This window comes from Plecotus auritus (genome assembly GCF_963455305.1).
Source record: "Plecotus auritus genome assembly, chromosome: 2".
Classification (NCBI taxonomy): Eukaryota; Metazoa; Chordata; class Mammalia; order Chiroptera; family Vespertilionidae; genus Plecotus; species Plecotus auritus.
The window spans coordinates 160097276-160122304 of record NC_137771.1 but is presented as its reverse complement, the minus strand read 5'-3'; the positions used below and the strand labels follow the sequence as shown (position 1 = coordinate 160122304).

Below are 25029 nucleotides of genomic sequence, written 5' to 3'. Positions count from 1 at the left end.
CACACACACACATACACACACACACACACACACACACACCACACACATACACACATACCCCCCCCACACACACCACACACACACACACCACACACACACACACACTCACTCATGCCTCTGAGGAACGTCTTAGCCTACCATTTCTAGGCAGAATCCAGAACTGTGCCTCTCCCCTGATGCAATGGCCGACTGGTCTCAGGGGAACAACAGCTATTGCCTGCATTTCTAACCTTTTACCAGCTTCCTTCCATACCAAGGAGAAAACTAGGAGTAAGAATACAGTAATATGATCTCCAATTAGCATAAAATAAAAACAACCCAGTCATGTTTTCCACGGGCTTTTCCAACCTCAAACTAAATGCATAAAGCAGGGAGAAAAAGATAAAAATATATTCATGGAACTATAAATATATATACTATCTCTGTGTGTATGCCAAGCACCCTGACCCAAATGATTATCTGTCTCTAGGAAAATCAAGCAGCCAGATGCAGAAATCTGAGAATTTTCCCGTCCCGAAGTGCAGTGTGAGTACAGACGGGAAGGGAGAATATCCTGATTACTCGGTATGGAAGGAGTTAAGTCCTCAGCCATCCTATTCTAAAGTGATTTATGATGATGGGTAGTGTTTCAAAACTTTCCCCCACCCAAAGAACAGCCCTCTCCCTCCTCACCGAGTCCACTCTCAACGTGCTGAAATGGGAAGGAGGCGGTGTTTTGCTGATCTGTTAAATTCTTAGTGAAGTTTCCTTGATTTCCAGTGGCTGCTGTTGTTTGAGTTTGGTTTGGATAAAAACTGAGGTTGTCCTGGCATTCCTGGGACTGAATCCAGGCCAGAGGAAGAAGAAAACGAAGGAGAAGGAAAAGAGGAGGGGAAAAAAGGTGGGGAGAAATAAAGGGAGGAGAGAGGCGCAGGAAAAGAGAAAAAGCCTATTTTCAACATCACATTCCTGTGTTTTCCCTCAGCCTGGAAAACATATTAATCCCAGTGCCTTTCCGCTCGGAAACAAAGGGACTAAGCCAGACTGTGGGGGAAAGGGTGATAAGAAGGATCCTGGAACTCTAAAGAGAGCAAAGAGTGAGACTCAGGGGCTTCCTGTCTGTCCACACAGGGATTGGCACACACAGAGACAAGACCCAGCAGAAACTACAGAAAAATGGAGATGCAAAGACGTAAAAGGACAGCTCCCGTCACCTCATCCTACTTGTCAAGAAGGTAAAAAGACAGCCTGAAAGAAGAGAGCCGCTGAGCCCTCAGGTCAGGACAGGCGACTTCGGGAGCTGGAGCTGCAGCGCGCCCCAGCCTTGCAAAGGAGACAGAGGGTTGGGAGGAAAGGCATTTCATCTAGGAACCTGTCCTGGGACCACACTTCAGCTTGCTTGTTAAACCCTCTGCATTCCATCTCCATGAGCCACAGTGTAAGTGTATAATCCTTTCTGTCTTTGGTGTGATTGCTTCTTTGTTGCTTGTTTGAAGAAATGAAATGAGGTTCTTGTCATAATTAATATGCTCAGTGTGCATTTTCTCTGGAGCACCAGAGAGTCAGATGAAAGGGTGCGAGCAGGCTGAATGGGGCACCGAGTTGGGTTTCCTGCTTAAGGTAACTGTCTCTGCTAAGTGCTGACAAATTATAGGGGCTTAAAAGTAACAGGATCTCATCCTATTTTCCATTCCCTGACCTCCCTCCTTATTCTTCTCTAACCACCCCTTCCCCCAGTCTTTGACCAAATTGGAGAAAGGGAAAATGCCCAGCTGTTTGCAATTAAATAATTTTCTTTCTTTTCTCCCCTTCCTCTCCCCTTTTGTCTTTGACCTCGCTGCCTCTCAAAGTGGATTGCACAATGACATGGAGAATGGGACCCAGTTTTACCATGCTGGTGGCCATGTGGCTGGTGTGTGGGTCAGAACCCCACCCCCAGGCTGTGAATGGAGGGAGCCATGGAGGGCAGAGAGCGCCTCTGGTCTCCCCAGTGCACAGAAGGCCAACGCGGCTGCTGAGGCACACGGGGAAGTCTCAGGGAATGGAGAGAACCACGCTGGGAGAACGACACCTTCAGCCTGTCCAAAGAAGGCGCAGTGTGCCGGTGCTCAGAGTAGCTCACGAAAAGGCCCCGCCAGCCCCGCCGGACCTCCATGGGGCCCTGGGGAGACCGGAGCGGAGACCAGCAGCCCGGGCTTCTCCCCGGGAGATGGTCCGAGATGAGGGGTCCTCGGCTCGGTCAAGAATGCTGCGCTTCCCCTCTGGGTCCAGCTCTCCCAACATCCTGGCCAGCTTTGCCGGGAAGAACCGCGTGTGGGTCATCTCGGCCCCCCACGCCTCGGAAGGCTACTACCGCCTGATGATGAGCCTCCTGAAGGACGACGTGTACTGCGAGCTGGCGGAGAGGCACATCCAGCAGATCGTGCTGTTCCACCAGGCGGGCGAGGAGGGCGGCAAGGTGCGGAGGATCACCAGCGAGGGCCGCGTGCTGGAGCAGCCCCTGGACCCCGGCCTCATCCCCAAGCTGATGAGCTTCCTGAAGCTGGAGAAGGGCAAGTTCGGCATGGTGCTGCTGAAGAAGACGCTGCAGGTGGAGGAGCGCTACCCCTACCCCGTCAGGCTGGAGGCCATGTACGAGGTCATCGACCAGGGCCCCATCCGCAGGATCGAGAAGGTCCGGCAGAAGGGCTTTGTGCAGAAGTGCAAGGCCTCGGGGGTGGAGGGCCAGGTGGTGGAGGAGGGGAACGGCGGCGGGGGCGCGGGGCGGCCGGGTCCGAGCAGTGAGAAGAGGAAGGAAGACCTGCGGAGGGCGCACGTGCCACCCACCAGGGACAGTCGGGTGAAGGTGCTGAGAAAGCCGGCCACCACCACGGCAGCGCCTCCGCCGCCGCCCCCGACCCCCAGGGCCACCACCCTGCCTCCCGCTCCAGTCCCCACGGCGACTCGGGCCACCGCGCGGGTGGTGACTGTAGCTGTAAGGCCCACGACCACCACGGCGTTTCCGACCACGCAGAGGCCCTGGACCCCCCGGCTGCACCCCTTCTCAGATGCCCACAGGCCCCCAGCCACAGCCGAGGTGACCACCGCCAGGGGTGCCGTGGCCTCAGAGAATCTCTACCCTCCGCCCAGGAAGGAGCAGCCGAGGGAGAGGCCGCCGAGCACCCGGAGGCCCGGCAAGGCCAGCAGCTCCGAGGGCCTCCCGGCCTCGCCCGCGCCCACCTGGGAGCACAGCACCAGGGAGGTCCCCGGCCGCTCCCGGGACAACCGCACCGACCGGCGGGAGCACGGCCACCGGGACCCAGCCGTGGTGCCAGGTCCTCACAAGCCAGCAAAGGGGAAGCCTCCCAAAAAGAAAGCCCAAGACAAAATCCTTAGCAACGAGTATGAGGACAAGTATGACCCCAGCCGGCCCACTGCCTCTCAGCTGGAGGAGGAGTTGCAGGTGGGGAATATCCCCCCGCAGAAAGCAAAGGAGTCTAAGAAGCACGAAAAGCTTGAGAAACCCGAGAAGGAGAAGAAAAAAAAGGCGAAGAGTGAGAAGGCGGACAAGTTGCTCAAAAGTGAAAAGCAAGCGAAGAAGGACAAGGCTGAGAAAAAGAGCCGGCCGGAGAAAGAGAAGAGCAAGAAGAAGAAAGCGGGCCCCGCAGAGCAGGACGGCTACCTGAAACCCACCACCAAGTACCACACGCAGAGCCCCAAGAAGCTGGTGGCCGACCTGCTGGGCTCCTTCGAAGGCAAGCGAAGGCTCCTAGTAAGTAACCTTCTCCTTGGCATTGTTCTGGGGGCTGAGCGGGGCGTGTTCACGTTTGGTGTGTTGTTTTCCCGAAATCACATTGCTGGACGGCAGACCCTGGCTGAACCTGTGCGGTGTGGAGAAGATCGGGAGGTGTGTCAGGGAAGGGCAGCCGGGCCAGCAGCTCCTTTTGGTTTCCATGCTGAGTCTTTCTCACACAGACTCAGAGCCATTGGCCAGGGAACCTTAGACATGAACTCAGGGAAGCACCGGTGGCCGGCTTCCTCCAAACCCATCAGTACCCATCCCCCAACTCTACTCCTCTCTTCCAAGGGATAGTTCTGGACACAGCTCCATTTTACTAAGTTCAATGAATAACAACAGAATGAAGAAGTTCCTAAAATGGTATGCATTGACTCTGAAACCCTTAGGAAAAGGGTTTCTCTCTTCATGATCTGAGAAACCAGAAGCATGTGTATGGGGAAATAAACAAGGTTTCTCCTCTCTCCCCTTATTAGGTCTATATCAAGAATTGGAAAACTCAAAGGGGAAAGTAAGGCAGCCTCGGTGGAGAGTAGGTGTGACTGGGAGTGGGGAAGGGCCCTTTTTGGTGTGACCCTCATAAATGTTTTTAAATCAGCTGTCTGAAATCTTCATCCCTTTATTAAAGGCTGTCTCTTCCATCACTGCCCAACCAGTAAGAGGCCAAAAGGATGGAATGTGAGGAGCTGGATTAATTGCTCTAATTTCCAATACCCTAAAGACACATATGAACGTGGAGTCCAGATGTCAGTTGCCCTGAGACGCTATAAAATGAACATGAATGTGTGTGTGTGTGTGTGTGTGTGTGTGTGTGTGTGTAAGGAGACAAGCAGTCCTTACTTCTACTTCGTCTCTTTTTCTGAGTGCCAGTAGGATTGAGTGTCACAGTTACATCTCAGTAGCTATCTATTTGGCCATTACTTGCCACCATCCAAAGAATAACAACAACATTTTGTCAAACCCCAGAAAAAGGGCTTCGGACAGGAATTAGCCCCATCCTAAAGGTAAGGGCATTTCTCATCAGCAAAGGGAACATGGTTTCTTCTCCTCTTCAAGTCTCCTTACCCACTCTTCCAGTGCTCTTCCAGGATTTTACCCCTAGATTCTTAATGTTGTTGTTCTACTCCAGGCTGTCCATGAGGAAAAGAGTACTATACAATTTAGAGAAAAAGATCAGGAATTAATGTTGGGTGATATGCATCAAGAATGATTCCTTCAGGTACCTGGGTGGCAGGGAGCCATCTTGTGACACTGAGGGCATCATCTATCCTACTGAAGGCACAAGGTGACTCCACACCCTGCCTTTTCCCCACCAAACAAGTTAGGCATTCTTCTCTCAGGGCTTTGCTCAGAGGGGATTTTAGTGTTGTTTTTGTTTTTTTTGTTTTTTTTTCAATCTGGCCTAAATTTTAATTAATGATCTGAGCCAGAGAGACTCTGGTACCCATCTATCTTAGTGGTTTAAAAAGTTTAAATGTGCATTTGAAGTGTAATTTAGAGCAGAGTCCCTGTGGTATTTATCATGGGTGGGGCATGTCCCTAAATTCTCTTAGCTGTCCTATCAATAGTGTATTTATGTGTTAGGACAAAACCCACGTTTTTATTGATTCTAGAGGTTTTGTGTGTGTGTGTGTGTGTGTTATTTTTTGTATGTTGTTACTTGTTTTAACCAGAGCCTTAAAGTAACTATATAAACTAAGGGTAGCAGAGGATAGGTTGCCAGAGTAGTTTAACAACTACTTGATTATTCCCAGAGTATATAAATTTAAATGGAAAAGTTCCAGTAGAACCAAAAGAATCACTGATTTCAGAGTAGAACCCTACCTGGTACTTGAATGGTTTGCTAGAGAACCCATGGGGGAGAAACTGCTCTCTTTGGGCTGGGAGAAAGCATTCGTGGTGTGCTCTGTTGCCCTCATCCTGAGTACCTGGGACTTTGTCCAGCCTGCTAAAGAATACCACCCAATCCTGCCATTTAGCCAACAAGGCAGGCAAAGTGTTCCTCGTGGTCAGGTTTTAACCAGGCGAAAATAATTATGGATAAACTGTCAGGATTGTAATTGTGCACCTATGGGTAAATACTTCCATTACCGCTAGTTTATGAGTCAAAAGAAAAGGGTTTTTATACATATCCCTAGTATTAGTCATGCCTTTTATTTCCCTCCCTTTCTCTCCACTCCCTTAGTCAGAGATTTGAAAGCCCAGCTGGGTCTTTTCTGCTTTTAACAGTATCCCTGATCATAAATTTCTAGCAAATGAAACTCAGATGACAGCTTCTGCTGATGTCATGTGAGGCAAAACAGAAACCAGCTGGGATTGCTCATGGCAACGTTGCTCTTGGTGGCTGGTAAGAGGACTGGGTTTGTTTTACACAGAAAGCCCCAACAAGAGGCATTTCAGTCTAGTAATCCCCGTGTGCTCAGCTGATGATTGTATCAGAACTGTGCTTTCTAAATAGCTAATGACATCTAAAATAAGAATGGATTAGAAAAGACAAGATGAAATAAACATGATGCAATATCGAAAGATGGAGAGAAAAGACTGTTTGACCAGACAGAGAGGAGACTTGTGTTTCTGGGTGAAAGACATAGTTGGTGCCATTGATCGTTTTTCCACTCATTTTCCCCACCCAACATGGCTGATGTTATTCAGGAAGCTGGAGATTCAATTAATATTCATTAAGGCTTTGCATTTTGTTCAAGTACAGCTGACGACATATATCTCTAACTGGCTTCAGTCTAACAAGTGAGCTCAAACTTAAATGAGGTTTGAATTCCAAGAAACTGTGCTGGCCTTTGAGCTTATCTTTCCAACGTTTCAGTAACCTGGTACCCTGTTACAATTTATCACAAACCCCCAATGCTTTGCATTTATTAATATCATTTTTTAGATGTGAAAACATAACCTCTACTTAAGCAATTAGTTAGAGAAGCACTGGCAGCAATGGTAGAGGTTGTGGCTGGGTGAACAGCACCCTAGAAGCCTTCAAAGGAGCTTCAGGAGGACCCAGGTGTCCTCTTCTTGGGCCTGAGGTCATTTCTTCAAACCCCCTGCCTCTCAGTCTGTCAAAGAAAAGGGGCACGTCCTGCCAGGGACTATTTGAGACTGTGCAGTTTAATTTTTCATGACAATCCCATGAATAAAGACTTAACTCCGTTTTACAGACAAGGAAACAGAAGCTTAGAGAGGTTGAGGCTCCCAAGGTGAACAGTTATTATATGGCAATGCCAGAATTAGAACTCAGGTATGTCTGATTTTAAAGCTCATGCTCAAGCCACTCCCCCATTCCTGTGGAGTGAATATGGGGCATATGCCATAAAGCCGTGGTCGGCAAACTGAGGCTCGCGAGCCACATGCGGCTCTTTGGCCCCTTGAGTGTGGCTCTTCCACAAAATACCACGGCCTGGGCGAGTCTATTTTGAAGAAGTGGCATTAGAAGAAGTTTAAGTTTAAAAAATTTGGCTCTCAAAAGAAATTTCAATCGTTGTACTGTTGATATTTGGCTCTGTTGACTAATGAGTTTGCCGGCCACTGCTAACGTGAAGGGGAAACTTCCCTGTTAATTATTCGAACACAGATATTTAAAAATTCATCTCACACCTTAAATTACTCAGATAAATGGTAAGGCATATCAGTTGTCAACATTTGTGCGAAGCACCAATGTAGAATTTCTGCCTTGAATACCCAGCTAATTCTCTGCACTTCAACTGGCTGGCTTTCCCGGCAGTCAGTCAAGAACAATAGATTGAATCCCAGTTAACCTAATCCCTCAGACTGGCTGGTGTCAGTGTGGGGGTGACAATGGTGAGAATATAGATAAGCTGTTTATCACTTAAACATTGGACTATGTGGAGTGTAGCTGTCAAACCATCATTTTGTGCCAAGAATCTACCTACTTGTCAATTGACAAGAGGCCTCGTAGTGCTGAATTGCAGAGATTCAAGTTCAAGTTTAAGCATTCTTTGAAGCTCTGGTAATTCAAGTGGGTTGATACTTTCAACCTTACTTCAGAAATCTGGATATTAGAATAGCAATATACTTAATTGATTTAATTTTAGAAAAGGATATAAAGTTCTGGTTTACTAAGACAGACTGCTACCTTAAGTGCTATTTTTCAGAATTTCATAAATATCTAGTGTTTTTAGCCTAACACAATATGTAGAATAACCTGAGACTTAAAATACTTCCCCCCTAGCATTTCCCATTCCTGTTCACTCCCTTTATTAATGTAAACTGGCTTCATTATACTCTGAGGCTCCTTGTGCCAACACACTGTTGGAACAGAAACATAAAAAGAACCACAACACAGTTCTAAATTTAAGAGACATGCCCTGATTTATCGCCAAAAAACTGTAAAGAAGCCAAGTACCAGACAATGATGTTTACTGAGAAGTCCTAGGATGCTCTCTTTAGGAAGAAGGGATTGGAAATGGTTACCATTTTAAGTACTGCTTGAAATACTGCCAAACTAGAAAATTAATTGGATGGAGATGTCAAAACACAGAAAAAGAAATCTTAAAATATATTCAGATGATCAGCCTCTTCTACTTTCCCTGATGTGAACTTGAGGAACAGATTAAACCAACTGGTTTGTGGGCTGCAGCTAGACACTCATAGGCAGGCGACCACTGTGTTTCTGAGTGGCTCCCCTCTCCTGGCTGGAATGACCCATGTAACCTGAGGGACGTGGGCCAGAGTTTGCTCTCCTACTAACCATGGGCACAGCAGTGGTAGGGGCTGGGGCTTCAGTGCCATAAGCATAAAATATAATAGTGAATCAAGGTAATTCATAAATTCCAAGTGAACAGGGCAGACTCTAAGAACAGTAATTAAAAGGAAGACGTGATCATTGAGAAATAGAAAAGACTTTAGGGAGGATGCTGCATTTGAAGAATGTCTCAGCATCAGATAAGTTGGAGGAGACCAGAGGGTTTTCTGGGTGGGAGGGGCAATATAGGCCAAGGCAGAGGAAGGAATGTGGGTGAACTATTCAGAAGCGACATACATGTATAGTACTTGGGTACACACAGCCTTACACACATCTTTTTATTTATTTTGCTCAGTTTTCTCACTATTTTGTGAGGTTGGCAGGGAAGTTGTTTCACTGTAAAAATGAGAAAACTAAGTAAGGTTCAAAAGGTTAAATGACCTTTTATTAAGGCTACATGGAAGCCAGGGGTCGAATGAGGATTAAAATGCAGGCCCTCCAACTTTGACTATAATCACCATTTCTCTGTGCCACTCTGATAAGATTTCTTTCATGTCGTAATTTGGAATGGTCTGGCTATGGGTGAAGAGGGCACATAAAGGAGAGTAGGAAGAAAGGTTAGCAAGAGAGAACCTAGGGCAAGATCATTGAGTGCCAGAAACTGGGAAATGAGTCATGAAAGATGAATGTCACCTCAAGATGGGTTAAGGCACCCTTGGGCAAAGGTCCCAAGGTGAAAATAAACATTATTAGAGCTCCTGGTTTATTATAGTGTGATTCCTACTGAGTATCCATTGGCCTAAGACTACTGTGTTCACAGATCCCTGGGAGAAACTTCCAGATGGGATGATGAGGTTCTGTATATATCCTGTGAAATTCTCAATTATTTGGCATGTACAAGGGGGAGAAGACCAGAGAGCATTTTGAGGACTCTTGAAATCCTGTCATATCATGGTCTGTCCATGGACTTTAAAGGTTCATGACAAAGTGTGAGATGAATAAAATGGAGTCTATGTATGGATTTGAAATTATAGAGGCAGGTAATTATCAGTCATTTAGCCTCTGAGCAACTGTGCCCTAGAGACTCCTCTAAACATATTCTAATCATGGGCTTATCCTTCATTTAGAGTAGGGTAGGAAGTCCAAAATCATAACCACTAAATCTTACCTTTGTTTTGACTATGTTGTATTCTCACTTAAACATTCACTTTATTTATCTCAAAATAGTGTATTTGTAAGCAAAGAATAACCAGCAAGAAAAACATAAAACATCCCAACTGAAAATAAAACTTCCAAGATTTCGGTTACCATAAACACCTAAGCAAATATTTTCAGATGTCATCTAGCTAATTAAAAACTAACAAACAAACCCAAAATGCCATTACTATCTCTTTTTATAGCCACCTTAAGTCTTTTTTAAGGCTAAGTAGAATCAATGAATAAATCTGATTATTTTTCCTTTTGGAAAATTACATTTCTTAAACAAGCATATTCTACCCATCATGTCCAACTAAACAGGCTTATAAACACAAAATAAAAAATAAATGAAATCATGTCTACTTAAAATAAATAACAATTTGAGAAAACGATATAACTTTATCCCAGAAAACCTTTGTTAATGTTCCACCCTAAAGTTATTGAACACATCTTGATTTCCATGAGGGATAGTATTTTGTCAAGCATAGACAATTCTTAGAAGGGAAAGCCTTCAGGAAGCAATAAACATCTCTGATGGAGAAAAATAAACAGCAGAATCAAGCTGGGACCGGATATTAACTGTTTTGAGAAAGAATTTGAAAGAGGTTTCAATATGGTAACTTCCCCCCTGAGAAATGCCATGTGACAGACTTCAGAATTATTTTATAAGGTTAGATGGGCAAGTAGAGAAGTGGCTGATATATTTGAATGTCGTCAAATGGGATAACATGTATAAAGGCTGACTTCTGAGCCCAGTGATGAGTTAGCAAATGATGAGTGGACAGTGTTCATAGCAGACATCAGCCATCAATTGTTCCAGAGTGCCCAAGGCCTGGCTATGAAACTCTCTCAACCCTGTGAGACATGAAATAATAGTAGTAACCACTCAATTCACAAATGTCATAGCAGCCAATTAGGATAAGGAAGATTTGTCAGGCAATTTTTACATGCCAAGTATTTATGCAGTGCGCACAACAGTCTTACACAAGTTCTGCTGTGCAGAGTTCACAAGTGAGAAAACCAAGACACATGGACACTAGTAAAGAATGTAAATAGTAGAAATGAGGAGAAAATCTAAGCTTCCTGAAGCCATTTAAAAATAAAAACCCTTTACAAACAATCTTTTGGCCCTAATTATATTAACTGTCCAACAAAACCATATAGTCTAGTTTAGTTTAGCTTAGTTTAGCTTAGCTTAACTTAGTTTAATTTAGTTTTGGTGTCAAGTCACTACCAACCCTCTATTCCAAGTCATCCCTTTGGATTTTGCCTCAGTGTAAAACTATCGGTATGAATTAATATTTGCTTGCCTTCGCCCACCTCCAGCTGATCACCGCTCCTAAGGTTGAGAACAACATGTATGTGCAACAGCGAGATGAATATCTGGAAAGTTTCTGCAAGATGGCCACCAGGAAAATCTCTGTGATCACCATCTTTGGCCCTGTCAACAACAGCACCATGAAAATCGACCACTTCCAGCTAGGTTCTCTTAACCATTTTAATTATATTTCTCTTAACCATTTAATTATATATTTAATATAATTATATATTTATGTTAGCTAAGGTGGGACAAATTGTATGGGAGAGGTTGGTGGGGAATCACAGGAAACTTCAGATATCCAGAGGGCTCTTTCCTTTGGCAACAAAGTTTAGTTGTGCCTAAGGTTTATTTGCATAACCATTTCCGATGGTTCTGGTTTAAGTTTTTGGCACTTTAAATGAAAAATATGCAAGTACTCTATGGTTTGAAAGCCAGTAAGGTGGAGAAAAAAGAGACAAGTAATACAGCAGGGGGAGAACCAGAAAGGTATTCAGAAATTTTCTTCTGGATTCTGAGTCTTCTTGCCTGTGAGTAACATCATCTGATCTTCCTGCAGCCTTCATGCTGCAGGCAAATCACTCACAGACGGGGACCTGCCAGATCCTTGAACTACTTGAGTCTGGCAAGGCTGGGGAGGGAATTAACCAGGGCTGAAAGAAGCTGTTAAGATAAATGAAAAGTCACTGAAATAAGGACTGAACTATGCCCAAGTCCTTTTGGAGAGCAGAAGAATTTGGCTGAATGTAGAGTTTTTGCAATTTTTCATATCAATGATGCGTGTGGGACTCTTGAAGTGTCATTGGGCAGCTGAGATCTAACTCATTGCAGTTCCCCGGGGAACACTGAAAGACTTGCTGTGAGTAGTTAAGCCTCAGAGTCAGAAGCCCCAAATCTGCCCCACCTATTTATTCTCTAATTATTACATCTCTAGGACTTTAGTTAGTTAGTTAATCCTCACCTGAGGATATTTTTCCATTGATTTTTTAGAGAGAGTGGAAGGGAGGGGGAGAGACACAGAGAGAAACATGGATGTGAGAAAGACTAATCAATTAGTTACCTAGAGGGCCAGTGATTGGGCCTGTATGCCCTTGACCAGAATCCAACCCTGGGACCTTCATTCCGAGGGCCGACAATCTATCCACTGAGCCAAACCAGCTAGGGCAGGGGTTTTATTTTTAAAAACCTTTTTCTTACATGCTTTGTCTACTTTTTTATTTTCATTTAACTATAAAGAAAATACTTCCTGTTCTACCATTTATATATTCTGTATGTTTTTCATAAAATACATTACATCTGAAAACATCTGAAAGGATGTAAAACAGACTTTCCCCATTAGTTAACATTTAACTTCAATACATATAACACATTAGCTCACAGATTTTTCTGTCATGTGATCTTAGTATAATTGAATACATAGTCGTAATTATGTCATGATAATGTCAGTTTGGTTTTTAATATGGTCTAGCTTTCTAAGTCATATTTTTATTGTGGTAAAAACACAATATGAGATCGACCCTCTTACCTGATTTTTAAGTTCTTAGTACAGTATTGCTAACCTTAGGCACATGTTGTACAGTAGATCTCTAGAATGTATTCAGGTAGGAAGTTTCAGTTATACATTTTCTTTCATTAGCCCACCTTCCCCTCCTGACATAGATCCAAAGGAAAATTAAAAGCGTCCTTCCCAATGTCCCACCCTAAACCATTGAGGATCAGTGATTTATCTGTGGATGTGCTGTGTGTGTGTGTTTGGTAGGGGGAACAACAACAACTAAATGTTCTTACCTTAACTGAAACAACAGGCATACAAACAGAAGACACCAAGAAGTTGTGGAGTCAAACAAACCATTTCAAAAACACAGTCACTGCCTCTTTGTTGTGTGAACATCTTGGGCCAAGCTACTCCCTAATTCTCAGCTTAGAACATAGTTGTCTGTATTTCCAGGCTACGGTGAGGATTTAATAAGGCAATGTATGTAAATAGCCATCACATAATGAGCACTATTACTGTGGTCATCATCACCATCGTCGGTTCTGGCAGGCATCTGGAGATCAGTGAGCTGTCATAGGGAGTAGAGCACCTATAATTGAAAAATACTTGTAATCGTTTTCTGCTATTTACAGAATGTTGACAGTGAACCCTCACAACTGCTCTGCAAGGTTAGGCTGTATTACTACTCCTGGTGATAATACCCCAAAGGCATTTGTTCAATGGTTAACTGGGATTCAACCATTTGCTTCCTGGATTTTCAAATAGTAGCATGAGCCAGTGAGCTCAATTACGATCCAGATGTCTGGAGAGGAAGTAGGTATTCAATCCAGTGCAGGAACGGGTTCTGGCTGGTGATGTAAATTCTTCCCCAGGTGTTCCCAATGTCAAATGTGTTAACCACTGACTCTCACACAAAGAATTGTCATCTTATTTGAGGGGTGTTTGGGAAAATTATGTCTCCTACCTCATCCTCTATATGGTTCTGTTATAAGCATCTGGTGCTGCCTTGGCAAAATGTTAGCATTAATCCTGCTGTTTTCTAGACATCTGGATTGAATATGAACTGTAGAGGGACTGAGGTTTTCTTTTTTGTCCTATTAGAAGTCAGGTATTGTGATTTGGGTGTTTGCCTGTCACTGAATGGCAGCTTGGACATGGTTTGGGGTACTTTTATCTTGTTCCTCACTTAATTCCTGGAAGGCCTTTCTGTCTTTGTGTCATGTCCCAGGTTACCCTTATGGGAAAGGCCGTAGTACTTTCAGCCAAGACTGGGAGTCAGCCATGGGAAAGTAGGAATTGGCGTGCTTCATGGTCTCAGTGAACCAAACTCCAGCCTTGACCGATTTTCAGCTGGAAATCTATCAGATGGCCTTACTTTCCTTAAAAATAAATCAAGCACTCTGTACTCTTCCAGGCTTTTACTGGTCCTAAAAAGCAGAGGACCACATACAATTCCAGTATGAGCTGTCCTCCCACCTGCTCGATCTTCTTAAATGTATGTGAACTATAGATGATAGACCTACAAATACCAGGAAACTTACCTGAAGATTTCAGGCATCAGCTTAACAAACTTATCCAGGCTTGAGCAAATTCCAGTGCAGCATTAAGCCCATCTGCTTTTGCCAGCCTAGAGTGTTATATAGGAGGCTTTAGAATGACCTAACACATAAAAGCATTCTTAATTGCTAGTGACATTTAAAATGTTGATGTAGGCCCTTGCTGGTTTGGCTCAGTGGGACTGAGGGGTCTTGGATTCGATTCCAGTAAAGGGCACATGCCTGGGTTGCGGTCTTGATCTCCAGTAAGGGGAGTGCAGGAGGCAGCCGATCAATGATTCTCTCTCATCATTGATGTTTCTATCTCTCTCTCCCTCTTCCTTCCTCTCTGAAATCAATAAAAATATATTTTAAAAAATAAAATAAAATATTGATCTAGGATGGAATATGGAATTCATAGGTGAATTTCTTTTTAAAAAATCCCAAACTTTTATGAGTATAAAAGAATACATTTCAACATAAAATACTCTCTGATTTGGATCCTGTTGAAGAGAATTATTCTTTCAGGACAAGTTTCACAACCACCAGGATCCATAAAAATGCAGAAACGCTGCTTTCCCTCAGGAGTACCTGAAAAATTGACCCTTTGCCCCAACTCCTCCTTTCATCACTGGTGACACTGTCTGGCAGCTGCCTTCTCTAGACCCTGTCACCCTGTGCTGGGAAGCAAGGCTGGGTGAGTGAACAGATTTCTAGACACTGGCTGCAGTGTCCTTCTCTGTTTATTTAGTCTTCGATTATCAATCACTCTGTGCCCTACGGGCTAGAGAGGCTGTCTCCTAACTTGTTTAGTCATCCCATTCCACTACCCTCAGCTGCCTCTAGCATCCAGTGTATCAGGGTCAAGATCAGCCCCTGACAATCAAGAAGTGTAAAGTACCTCATAAGTCAAATGCTTGAAGTGTTTGAAGAATGTGGTGCCCCCATCAGAGAAGGTATTATAAATAGCAGAATTTTTAAAAGTGGGTTGATTTAACAGAGGTGCCTTGAAACTAAGTAAATTTTTTTGGTACCTGATGACTCTATCAAGGTTCTTTTGATTTTTATTAAATTGTTTTAATGATACATTGTTTTTTATTCCAAACTCAGAGGTCATAAAAAGATATACACAAATAAGTCTGATACCCATTTCTGGCCCCTTTACTCTGTTACTCCTGCTCCCATAGGTATTTTTATGATTTCTTATTTGTTCATTTAGTACGTCTTTGTGCAAACACAAATAAATATAAATACCTATATTCCCTTTCTTTTAATACAAAATATAGTATATAACATATACTGTTTTGCTTTTCTCAATTAAATATATTTCCTAGAGATCTTTCCTTTTGAATTTATAGAGATCTTTCACATTCTTTATGAAGCCATTGTGAGATTTATTCTACCATAGTTTATTTTAGTCCCCTTGTTGATAAACACTTGGATTTTTTCAGTATTTTTTATAAACAGCTTCACAATTAATAACCTCATACATTTGTCATTCTATGTATATGGGTATATCTTTACAGTAGATTTGTAGAAGTAGGATTGTTGGACCAAATGGAAAATGTATTTCGTTTTGGTAGGTAAGAACATATTTCTCTCTATACAAGTATATCTTTTTGCAGTCCCATCAGCAATGTATAACTGCTTCTCCAAAACTCTCCATGGAGTATATAGTCAAACTTGTGAGTGACTTTAGCCTATGTGGTATGTGAAAAATGGTGTTGTAGTGTAGTGTTGGGTGGCATTTCTCTATTTATGAATGTGACTGAACACCTTTTCATATAATTAAGCAGCATTTATATTTTATTTTTAGTGTCCTTTACCCATTTTTCTATTAGATTGGTACTAAAAACTCAGACTCTCAGGCCCCCTCCTCACTCCACGATACTGACTCAGTTGGGAAATGGGGTCCAGGAGAGATTTCTTTTAAAAAATGATGCTCAAGTGATTCTGATTTGCAGCTAGGTTTGGTCTAGAGCAGAAGATTGGGTGTAGAAGGGAAGAGGGGGCTGGAAATGCAGGTTGGCGCCACATTTTACCAGGACAAAGAATCCAAACTTTATTTGCTAAACTATGTGAAATCACTAAAGATGTTGGAATATATTTTCCAAATAAATTATAAATAACTTTTAAGTTTTGGTAGCGTTAGTGTGCAGGATAGAAAAGTACCTGGCAGGACCCATTCTTCATATATAGAACAGGTTACTCTATTCAGGGACCAAGTGAGAGCAGCAGCTTTGTGATCAGGAATGGCCAGGCTAGTCCCATCCATCAGTGTAACCCAGTCACTCCTCCTACAATGACTGATGATAAGCAGGCAAACGACCACTCACCACTCACGGAGTAAAATAGGAGCAAGCAGATCAACTACAGAGTCATTTGAATTGATCTGTTTCCAGTTAAAAGGAAGTAAATCCCATAGCTGGAGGCCAAGGTTATCCGAACTGAAATAACCTACCACTGACTGCTCAGCAATCCTGGCAATACTCTTGAGATAAAAGCAATTTAGCATCTACTGGAGTCTTACTCTCCAGATTTATCCAAAGTACAACAGAGAGACCTTTGGCTCCTACTGACTTCTTGAATAAAATAGTCACATTTTAAATGCCGTGTAAGTATATTTCATTTATGTTATATGTTACCCCAGGACATTATTAAGGTCTGATGGTGAATAGTGCGGCATACTGAATGGCATTTAATAGACTGGAATGTCAATGGAAAATAGAATTTACTACTCACAGGTTCCAGAGAGGAAGCTGCAGCATGCCTCTCAGGGCCACAGGAAAAACACCAGGTTTTGGTGGGGAAGCAGAAGCAAGAGTGAGGAGAGAGTCCAGGCCACGGTCTTAATTGGGGTTTCCATGGGAAAAAGGAAGGCAGGATATGGTGAATAGTTTTACATTGGTTAAATGTGAATGATTTTAGTGGGCTTTGGGCTGTCGGGTTGGTCCCTAGTTGCCTAGTACCTGGTCCTGGAATAATTAAGGCAGAGAAATATTGTCTTCTGGGTTCCATGGACCAGAAAAAGGGGTTAGGGCTCTGGATTGGTTAGTTTGCATTTCAAAGACCGGCTCCCTGGTTAGCCCAGAGAGGGACAGTTGCTCCCCAGGCTTTTTAAAGTGTCAAAACATGATAATATACAGAAAAATTATATATATATATATATATATATATATATATTATTAATTCAATTTTAAGACCTCATACATGAAAACCAAAATTTTTTAAAAATGAATATATATATATATATATAGTATGTTTTCTTAAATTGCACTGGATTGGCTGTGTTTGAGGCTCAAAAGGTAAAGGAAAGTGTAAGGGTTTGATGGTGGGTTTTGTACACAGACCAGAATTGCTCAATTTCTTTGCTCTGTCCCTCACTACCTTCTTTTTCTGTGTGGTATCTTTTTTAGGGGACATTTTCATGATTCCCAAATCTGGGTCAAGTGCCTGTGTGTGCCAGGCTACAAGAACTTAGAAGATGATCTATGATCAAGACTCAGTTCCTATTGTTGAGGTGCTCCTATCTAGAAGGATGACAGATGTGTAAATAATTGGTTACATTGGAAGGCGATAGGCATTATTACAGAGAATGTAAAAATGTTATGAGTGCACAGGTGAAGTAAAGACAAGTTACCCAGCTAATTAGGAGTTCCCATGTGAACAAGGGCAGGGTTAGCATGCCAGAAAGGGAAGGCATGTTTCTGGACACTGAAAACAGGGAGCTAGAGCATAATGTATGGAAGAAGAGTTAAGAGATAGCTAATAAGACAGGCTGAGTCCAGGATTTAAATGGCCTGTATGCTATGCCAAGGATATGAATTTTATCTCTGCTGCTAGTGTGTGTAACAATAACCCAGGAAACTTGTCAAAATGCAGTTTCCTGGGTCTCCCTACTAGTGATTCTGATCCCAGTGGTCTGGATTCAAGGATTGTAATTTTAATATGAACTCAAGGTGATTGTGATGAAGGTAGACAGTAGGTTATACTTTGAAAAAGTGCTAGAGGAGATAGGGAACTTCTAAAGCAACGGGAGGAACTAAAGTATTCCAGACACATTGATGGCATGGGCTGCACTTAGGGATGGGAGGGTGGAAGGAGGAGAAACCATGGATATTACAGAGAAGAAGCAGTCACAGATGAAAACTTCAAACATAATGCCTGGGACAATTGGTGTTTAACAAGTTGTAATTGATGCTGAATTTTTCTGCATGTCATTGCTATGGTCAGACATAGAAGAGAAAATACATAAAGAAATTTGCTATTACCTGAATTTGACCCCAACTTTTGGAGTTGCAATTACTAAAAGATGGGAAACCAGACAAATGTCCCACATGCAGGGCCAGTCCTTACCAGGACACAGCAGAGTTCACCCTCCCCCTTTCTCTCCTCAGTACTCTTAAGTCTGGGGCAGGCTGTGTGGAATGACCAAATTCCACCAAATGGGCTTGAATCTGTGAATCATTTCAACTGGATCAGAAGCAGATGGACAGTTTATGGAATGCTTCCTGAGCAAATGTTTGCTTCTAAGCCATGCAACCCTTGACAAGGACTACAGAGCTTTGGCAAAACAAGAAGCTGCCAAATTTATGTTGCTTTCCCAGAGAACCTCCTGCTCACCCAGCCCTGATTTAGACGGAATGCAGACCACAGCAGAGAGCAGGCCACTGGGACAGGAGCTGGCCTCCCATGTACCTTACTCAGAAGTCAGCCAGAAGTGGACTCTGTCTTGCCGCAGAGTTGCCACCACCCGGGTTGGATCCAGTGTCAGTCAGTGCTTTTATTGCTTTTTGTTGGCAGATTCTCCTGCTCAACTCTAACATCCATTTGGGATGTAGATATTTCTCTAGTCTGGAAGTGCAGAATGGTTTATTTCTCATGTTCAGTCAAAACACTTCAGAAAATATTTTAGTTGAAAGGTGAAACCAGACCATGAGATTAGTTTCTTGCCACATCCTAGAAGAACAAAGTTTGCCTTAAATCTTGGTCCCGGGTCCTTTCCATTCTGAGTGTGACATATTTTGGTAAAGCAGGAAGAGTACTGGAAATGAATGAGGTCATTTTATTTGAGTCCTAACCCTCACTCTGTTATTAACTAGCTTAGTGAATTTGAGCAAGTTGCTCCCTCCCTGGGGTCTGTGACAGGTTGGTTCCCTGAGAAACAGATTCTGAGACTTTGAGATTTGCATGCAGGAAGTTAATGAGGAATATCCCCAGGAACAATACCAATGAGGGATGAGGGATACTAGATGACAAAGGGAGAATTTGAATTGTAATGAGCTTGGCCCACCAGAGTTCACTTTAAGGTAAAGAGAACAGCTTTATATCTACAGCGCCCCCCCCCGCCCCCCACACACACACACACACTGCATCAACCATTGAATATGGGCGTTCCCTAGTATGGGTGTAACTTAGAGCAAGGCAGCTATTTTTTAAGACGAGCACTTTTTAGAAGGACTCAGCTATTAACATTCACAGCAGACTTAGTCTGAAAGTAGGATCTGGACTGCTCACTACAGCATGCACTACATACTGTTCCTTAGTTTCAACCTCAATAATGTGACTGGGTTGAAAATGTCCATATCAGTTATCTAGTGACACAATAAGGCTATGTAATAAAGAGCCGCACACCTCACTGGCATACACCATTAGATATTCATTTAGTTACAAGTTTGTAGGGTTTAACTGATCTGGGCTTGGCTTGGCTAGGCTTGCTCATGTATTTTCAGTCAGCTACAAGTTGGTTGGGTGGTTCTGGTGATCTTGGCTGGGCTTGCATAAAGGCTAGGTATCAACTGGATGCCAGCTGATCTGGGATAGCCCTGGCTGGGATGAGACCAGAGTAACATGACTTGACTTATTCTCTAGAAGTCTGGTGTGGATATGTAATCATGGCAGTGGTCGAGGCAAGAGCAATTCCAAATGTGCAAACTCACTTCTAGCTTCTATTTGTGTTACTTGTGCTAATAAAGCAAGTCAGATGAGTTCAAAATCAAAAGGCAGGAGAGTTCAACCCATTCACCATAACAGGGAGTTGCAGTTACTGGGCAGAGTATAGTAGGTACAGGGAGGGGTGGAGAATTGGGGCCATTTTTTAAAATCTGCTATAATCTCCAACTTCCTTCTGTCTCAGCCACTCAATGGTTTTTGTGATTTTATCTGTTAGGTAAATGCTAATAGTCTACTTTTTATTCTGATTAGGAACTTGAACTCTCTTGAAGCATACTTATTTCTGAATCCAGCACCCAAAACAGAATCAGTTCAGGACACTAGAGACAAGTATTTTGTTTAATGAACAAAAACAAAAATGAATGTGTGTTGGGAATTAAAAGTAGTAATTCCTAAGTTCGAGATAAAATCTGGTTTGTAAAATCTTAGAATCAGAAAAGAAATTGTTAAGGGCATTTTGAAAATCAGTTTTTAAATGATCTTTTTCTCGTTATTAATTCTTTCTAATCACTAAGTAAAATATGTTTCATGTTAAAATATAAATAATTATAGACATGCATAGAGTAAATAATGAAAGTTTCTACCCTACCTCTCCCCACTCTCCAGAGGCAACAGTAGGAGCAGAAAAATAATTTTCCTTCTATCCTTCTAAGTTCTTAAGTCCTGATAATCAAAATAACTAGAGACTGATTAACAGGATAAAATGACCAAACTTATTACTTATGTACATACAAGGGTTCCATATGAATATAGGATCCAGAGACAAATTGAGCAGGAGTGGTTTGAGACTTCAAAGTGCAGGAAGGCAATTTACATGAAGATGGTAAAGCAAACTTTTGATAAAAAACTTTTGTTGGGCCAACTTTAATAATGGGACCCAGAAAAGATTTTGATCAAACAGGCCTAACTAGGTTCCTTCATTTCCATCACACCTAGTTTATATTAAACTACATTTATCTGTGATGGTATCTCCCTTCCTGGAGCAGGCCCTCTGTCTAAATCAGCCGTGGGCAAACTACGCCACGGATCCGGCTGTTCTATCCGGTTCTCTTGCTCTCCCCTCCGCTCCTTTACTTTGAATTTATATTAGTTCACACAAACACTCCATCCATGCTTTTGTTCCGGCCCTCCGGTCCAGTTTAAGAACCCATTGTGGCCCTCGAGTCAAAAAGTTTGCCCACCCCTGGCAGGGAGAAGGTAAAAGTTTCTTCCTGAGTCTTATTTCTTAAAAATAACCAGCTTAAAATAGTCAATATCCCAAAAAAAGCCCAGCCAAGATCACCAGAACCACCTGCTTCTCCTCACAACCATTGTTAACAGCTGTATGTCCTGCTGGACCTTTTCCTGTGCATATTCATATGTGGATGTATTATCTTTTGTCTTGTTTCCTTTTAATGAAGAATAAAGTCATACTATACATTTTATTCTGCAACTAGGTTTTTTTACTCAATGAGATATAATAAATAAATAAATAACACAGATCTAGCAATTCTTTTAAATTGATTTATGTTTATGAATGAGAGCAAAATGTGCATCTAAAATAGTTTATATGTATGAGGTATATTATTTTTCATTTTGTAAACAGCGTTTGGTCTTCATGTAGGTTCCATGCCTTTGGACCATATCCATAAAGAACCATTATGATTTGGGAAGGAAAATAGATTATTTCCTCTCTCATTTTGATCTACTTGGGAGAAATCAAGTTTCTTGTTTATATACTTTCAACGAAACTAATCAAATAAACAAAAGTGATAGTTAAATTATAATTGTCCCTTTAAAAAATAAATACAAGAGTGATGGTCAATGGTACTCAAGCTATATAACTTCAGTATCTGCAAAATGGTGATTGCTTCTACTGCACTACAATTCATTGGCAATGTTAATAACAACTGATAGATTCTCTTCACTAATATATCTATTAATCACATATTTGTTAAGTTTAAATTTTTACATTAAAAAATACAAGGGCTTATTTTGCAGATAAAAATTTTAGTAGGGTTGAAGGAAACACTGTGACTTGTATGGGAGAGAATAAGTAAATAAAGCTGTCCTTTCACTTCCAAAATGCTTTCCAGACATAGGAGTTGCCATTTTCATACTTCTTATTAACCCAGTGGCACCTTCAGGAACCATTCTGAATTATAATAATTTATTTTTAAGACTTAATATTTGAAAACAAATAGATAATGGTTAAAACTTCCTTAAGTTCAGTAACACTGTTCTTAAAATTATATTGACTTGGAAATTTTGGATTATGAATAGTTTGACTCTTTTCAAGTACCAGGTGAACTTGATACTAGGCTTGAACATAGACTTTTCCTTTTTCTCTATAGCAATGAGATGGTTCACTGATTCCCAAAGTGATTGTATAATAAAAGGGAGGAACAGACCCAGATTTTAGACTTAAATAAATAAATAGCTAAAACAAAAATAAATTTTAAAATTAAGTAAAACTTAAAAGTACCTGGCCTGCTTCCCTGGTGAGTCAGGGTGATGACTCATCCTGGGTGAGGTGGCAGGCTTCTTGCAGGGATGATTCAGCAGTCTCTCATTTTGCTCCTAATGATTTACTTTAACCAAGGTGGGCAGAGATGGAGCTTGGTCATCTTTAGAAGAGCGATTTTCAAAATGAATTTATTTATTCATTCACTTTGTAAATTTTTATTTAAACCAAATGTTAGTCAAATATGTGCAACTAATGAAAGCTGTTCTAATTAACTCTGGATGGAGGCCCAGAGCTTCTACCCATTTGTTTCTTTTGATTTCTATCTTGTCACACCATATTAATTCACATTTCATTTGCTTTAAGATAATGAGAAACCCATGCAAGTGGTGGATAATGAGGACTTGGTAGACCAGCATCTCATCAGCGAGCTGAGGAGAGAGTATGGAATGACCTATGATGACTTCTTCATGGTGCTAACAGACATGGACCTCAGAGTCAAGGTATGGGTTCTTGATTTGGATAATGTGGTGCCATTCCTTACGACAGCAGCTCTGAAATTTTTTGTCACCGAGCCTATTAGATATGAGCGAACACAAATTATTTTATAAATGGGAAAATTTTGAAATTTCCCGTGTCCAGATATTCCATATTGGTCTGTATAATTTGTGTCCAGAAATGTGGTCTCTGAAAAAGACTGGGTTGGATGACCTCCTATGCCCCACTTATTTGACTCCGACTAAATGCTTCTGTAACATCAATGTCTTGCATTCATTAGACACTTGTTGAATAGCCATGGTGTGTCAGGCCCTGGGGATAAAAGATAAAGAGTATTTGGCCTCTGCCTTCAAGACAACCAGATTTGACATAGGCCTACTTCAGAAGGGCCTACAAATTTAATTCCTGATCAAATATGGACAAGACAGTAAGGTTTTATACCTACTTTGTTCATATGCTTGGGGACAAAGGTTCTGAACTATGAAGAATTATTTTAAAAAATAACAAAAATAGCTAACTTCGTTGAGTGCTTTCCTTATGCCAGGCACTCACCTTAACTCTTGATGACCTTTATCTCAGATACCTAAAATAAATAACAAAAATTACTTTTATTTCACAGAGGAATAAACAGAGGTCCAGGTTAGTTAAGTATTGCACAAGTCACCCAGTTAGCATTGGACTTCATAGCCATACAGACTTGCTCCAGAGTCCACTGTCTTAACCATTCGAATGTACATAAGTATATCATGCTTATGTGAAAATCATCAGGAAAAAGTCTGCCTGGGTTATCTGTACAGCTGATTCAACCTGCAGTATTTCTCTGAATCTAGAAAGAGGTTCCTTCATTAATTCTTCTTGTACTTGTGCATCTGACCTCTAATCTTAGCTAATCCCTGAGGTTTGTGCCAGCTTTCACATCCTCTGGTTGACTTAATTTCCCACTGGGACCCTATGTAGCTCCAGGCCATGTTCTTAATCTATGCTGCTTATGTTCAGCCAGCCCCAAATCCATCTTAGGTTGCTGTTGTAAGTCCAGACAAGAATGATCCAGCAAATTTAATTTCATTATCCTTGAATTGTATCCCAATTCTTTTCTGAGGAAGCGGCCTGATTTTAAGTGATGGTCACTCAATAAAATAATCTCTGGGAATCATAAAGAGTTTATGCAGATTCCTAATGGCCAAATAACAGGTCCACTTCTGGTAGACAATTACCCTTATTGCTCAGGTGGAACATTCTAACATGTTATTCCATTCCTGTGTTAGATAGAGCATTTCTCACTTCCTCGCCAATTGTATAGTGAACAGGAACCAGTTTAGTCCCAGAGGTAGGGAAGTGAACGTAGGATATGTGTGGTGAAGGAGGCATGGACCCTTTCCAATAAAAGGAGTGCAGTTGAGAAGCAATCTTCATAAAAGGTAAGTGGCGGTTGTCTCATGAATTTTGAAGTTCTTAACATTAGCAGAGGTACTATTACAGGAGAGAGTTTCTAAGCCACTGAGCCCTCCAGGCTCTGATTTTTTCAGAATTCCCTTGAGTTCTCCTGGGCTCCCTATTCTCTGAGCAGAGGGAAGAAACACGCTTATACATTATATACTTTCTATTCTTTCTTAAACAGCAATACTATGAGGTGCCTATAGCAATGAAGTCTGTGTTTGATCTGATCGATACTTTCCAGTCCCGAATCAAAGACATGGAAAAACAGAAGAAGGAGGGCATTGTTTGCAAGGAAGACAAGAAGCAGTCACTGGAGAACTTCCTATCCAGGTATATCCCCTTTGGAGTCTCCGAGGAGGCAGGCAGGAATGTGTTCTGGGTGAGCTAATGAAAACGCCCAGGAAGCACAGAGCAGACGTGTGCAGAGAGCGACCTTCCCTGGTGAAAGGTCTGCTTCCCAGCCCTCTGGCCACTGGGCTCTGTCTTTGCCTTGTCGGAAGTAGCTCTAGTCACAAGGCTGGCTGGGGGCAGCTGCAAGCTTGATTTAATGGCTTTGGATAAATCTTTTCTGCTCCTTTTTTTGGGCACAAAATACAGAATTCTGCCCTGTGAGGGTTACTTTATTCAGTCAGTGAATTTGGAGGGCTTTGTATACAACAATTTTATTTTACTCATTTATTTATTAGGCCCCT

The 25029-nt window shown here is 42.1% G+C and overlaps 1 protein-coding gene across 1 annotated transcript in view; it reads left to right on the top strand.

The window, feature by feature from the left end:
• Window positions 1–679: 679 nt before the first annotated feature.
• Window positions 680–25029, top strand: part of CCDC80 (coiled-coil domain containing 80) — a 35618-nt gene continuing 11268 nt past the window's right edge. Inside the window, exons 1-6 of the mRNA XM_080656067.1 lie at window positions 680–880; window positions 1111–1417; window positions 1830–3730; window positions 10986–11142; window positions 22769–22905; window positions 24519–24667. Of these exons, the coding sequence (XP_080512193.1) occupies window positions 1841–3730; window positions 10986–11142; window positions 22769–22905; window positions 24519–24667 (2333 nt within the window). The 5' untranslated portion in view covers window positions 680–880; window positions 1111–1417; window positions 1830–1840. The remainder of the gene's footprint in view (window positions 881–1110; window positions 1418–1829; window positions 3731–10985; window positions 11143–22768; window positions 22906–24518; window positions 24668–25029) is intronic.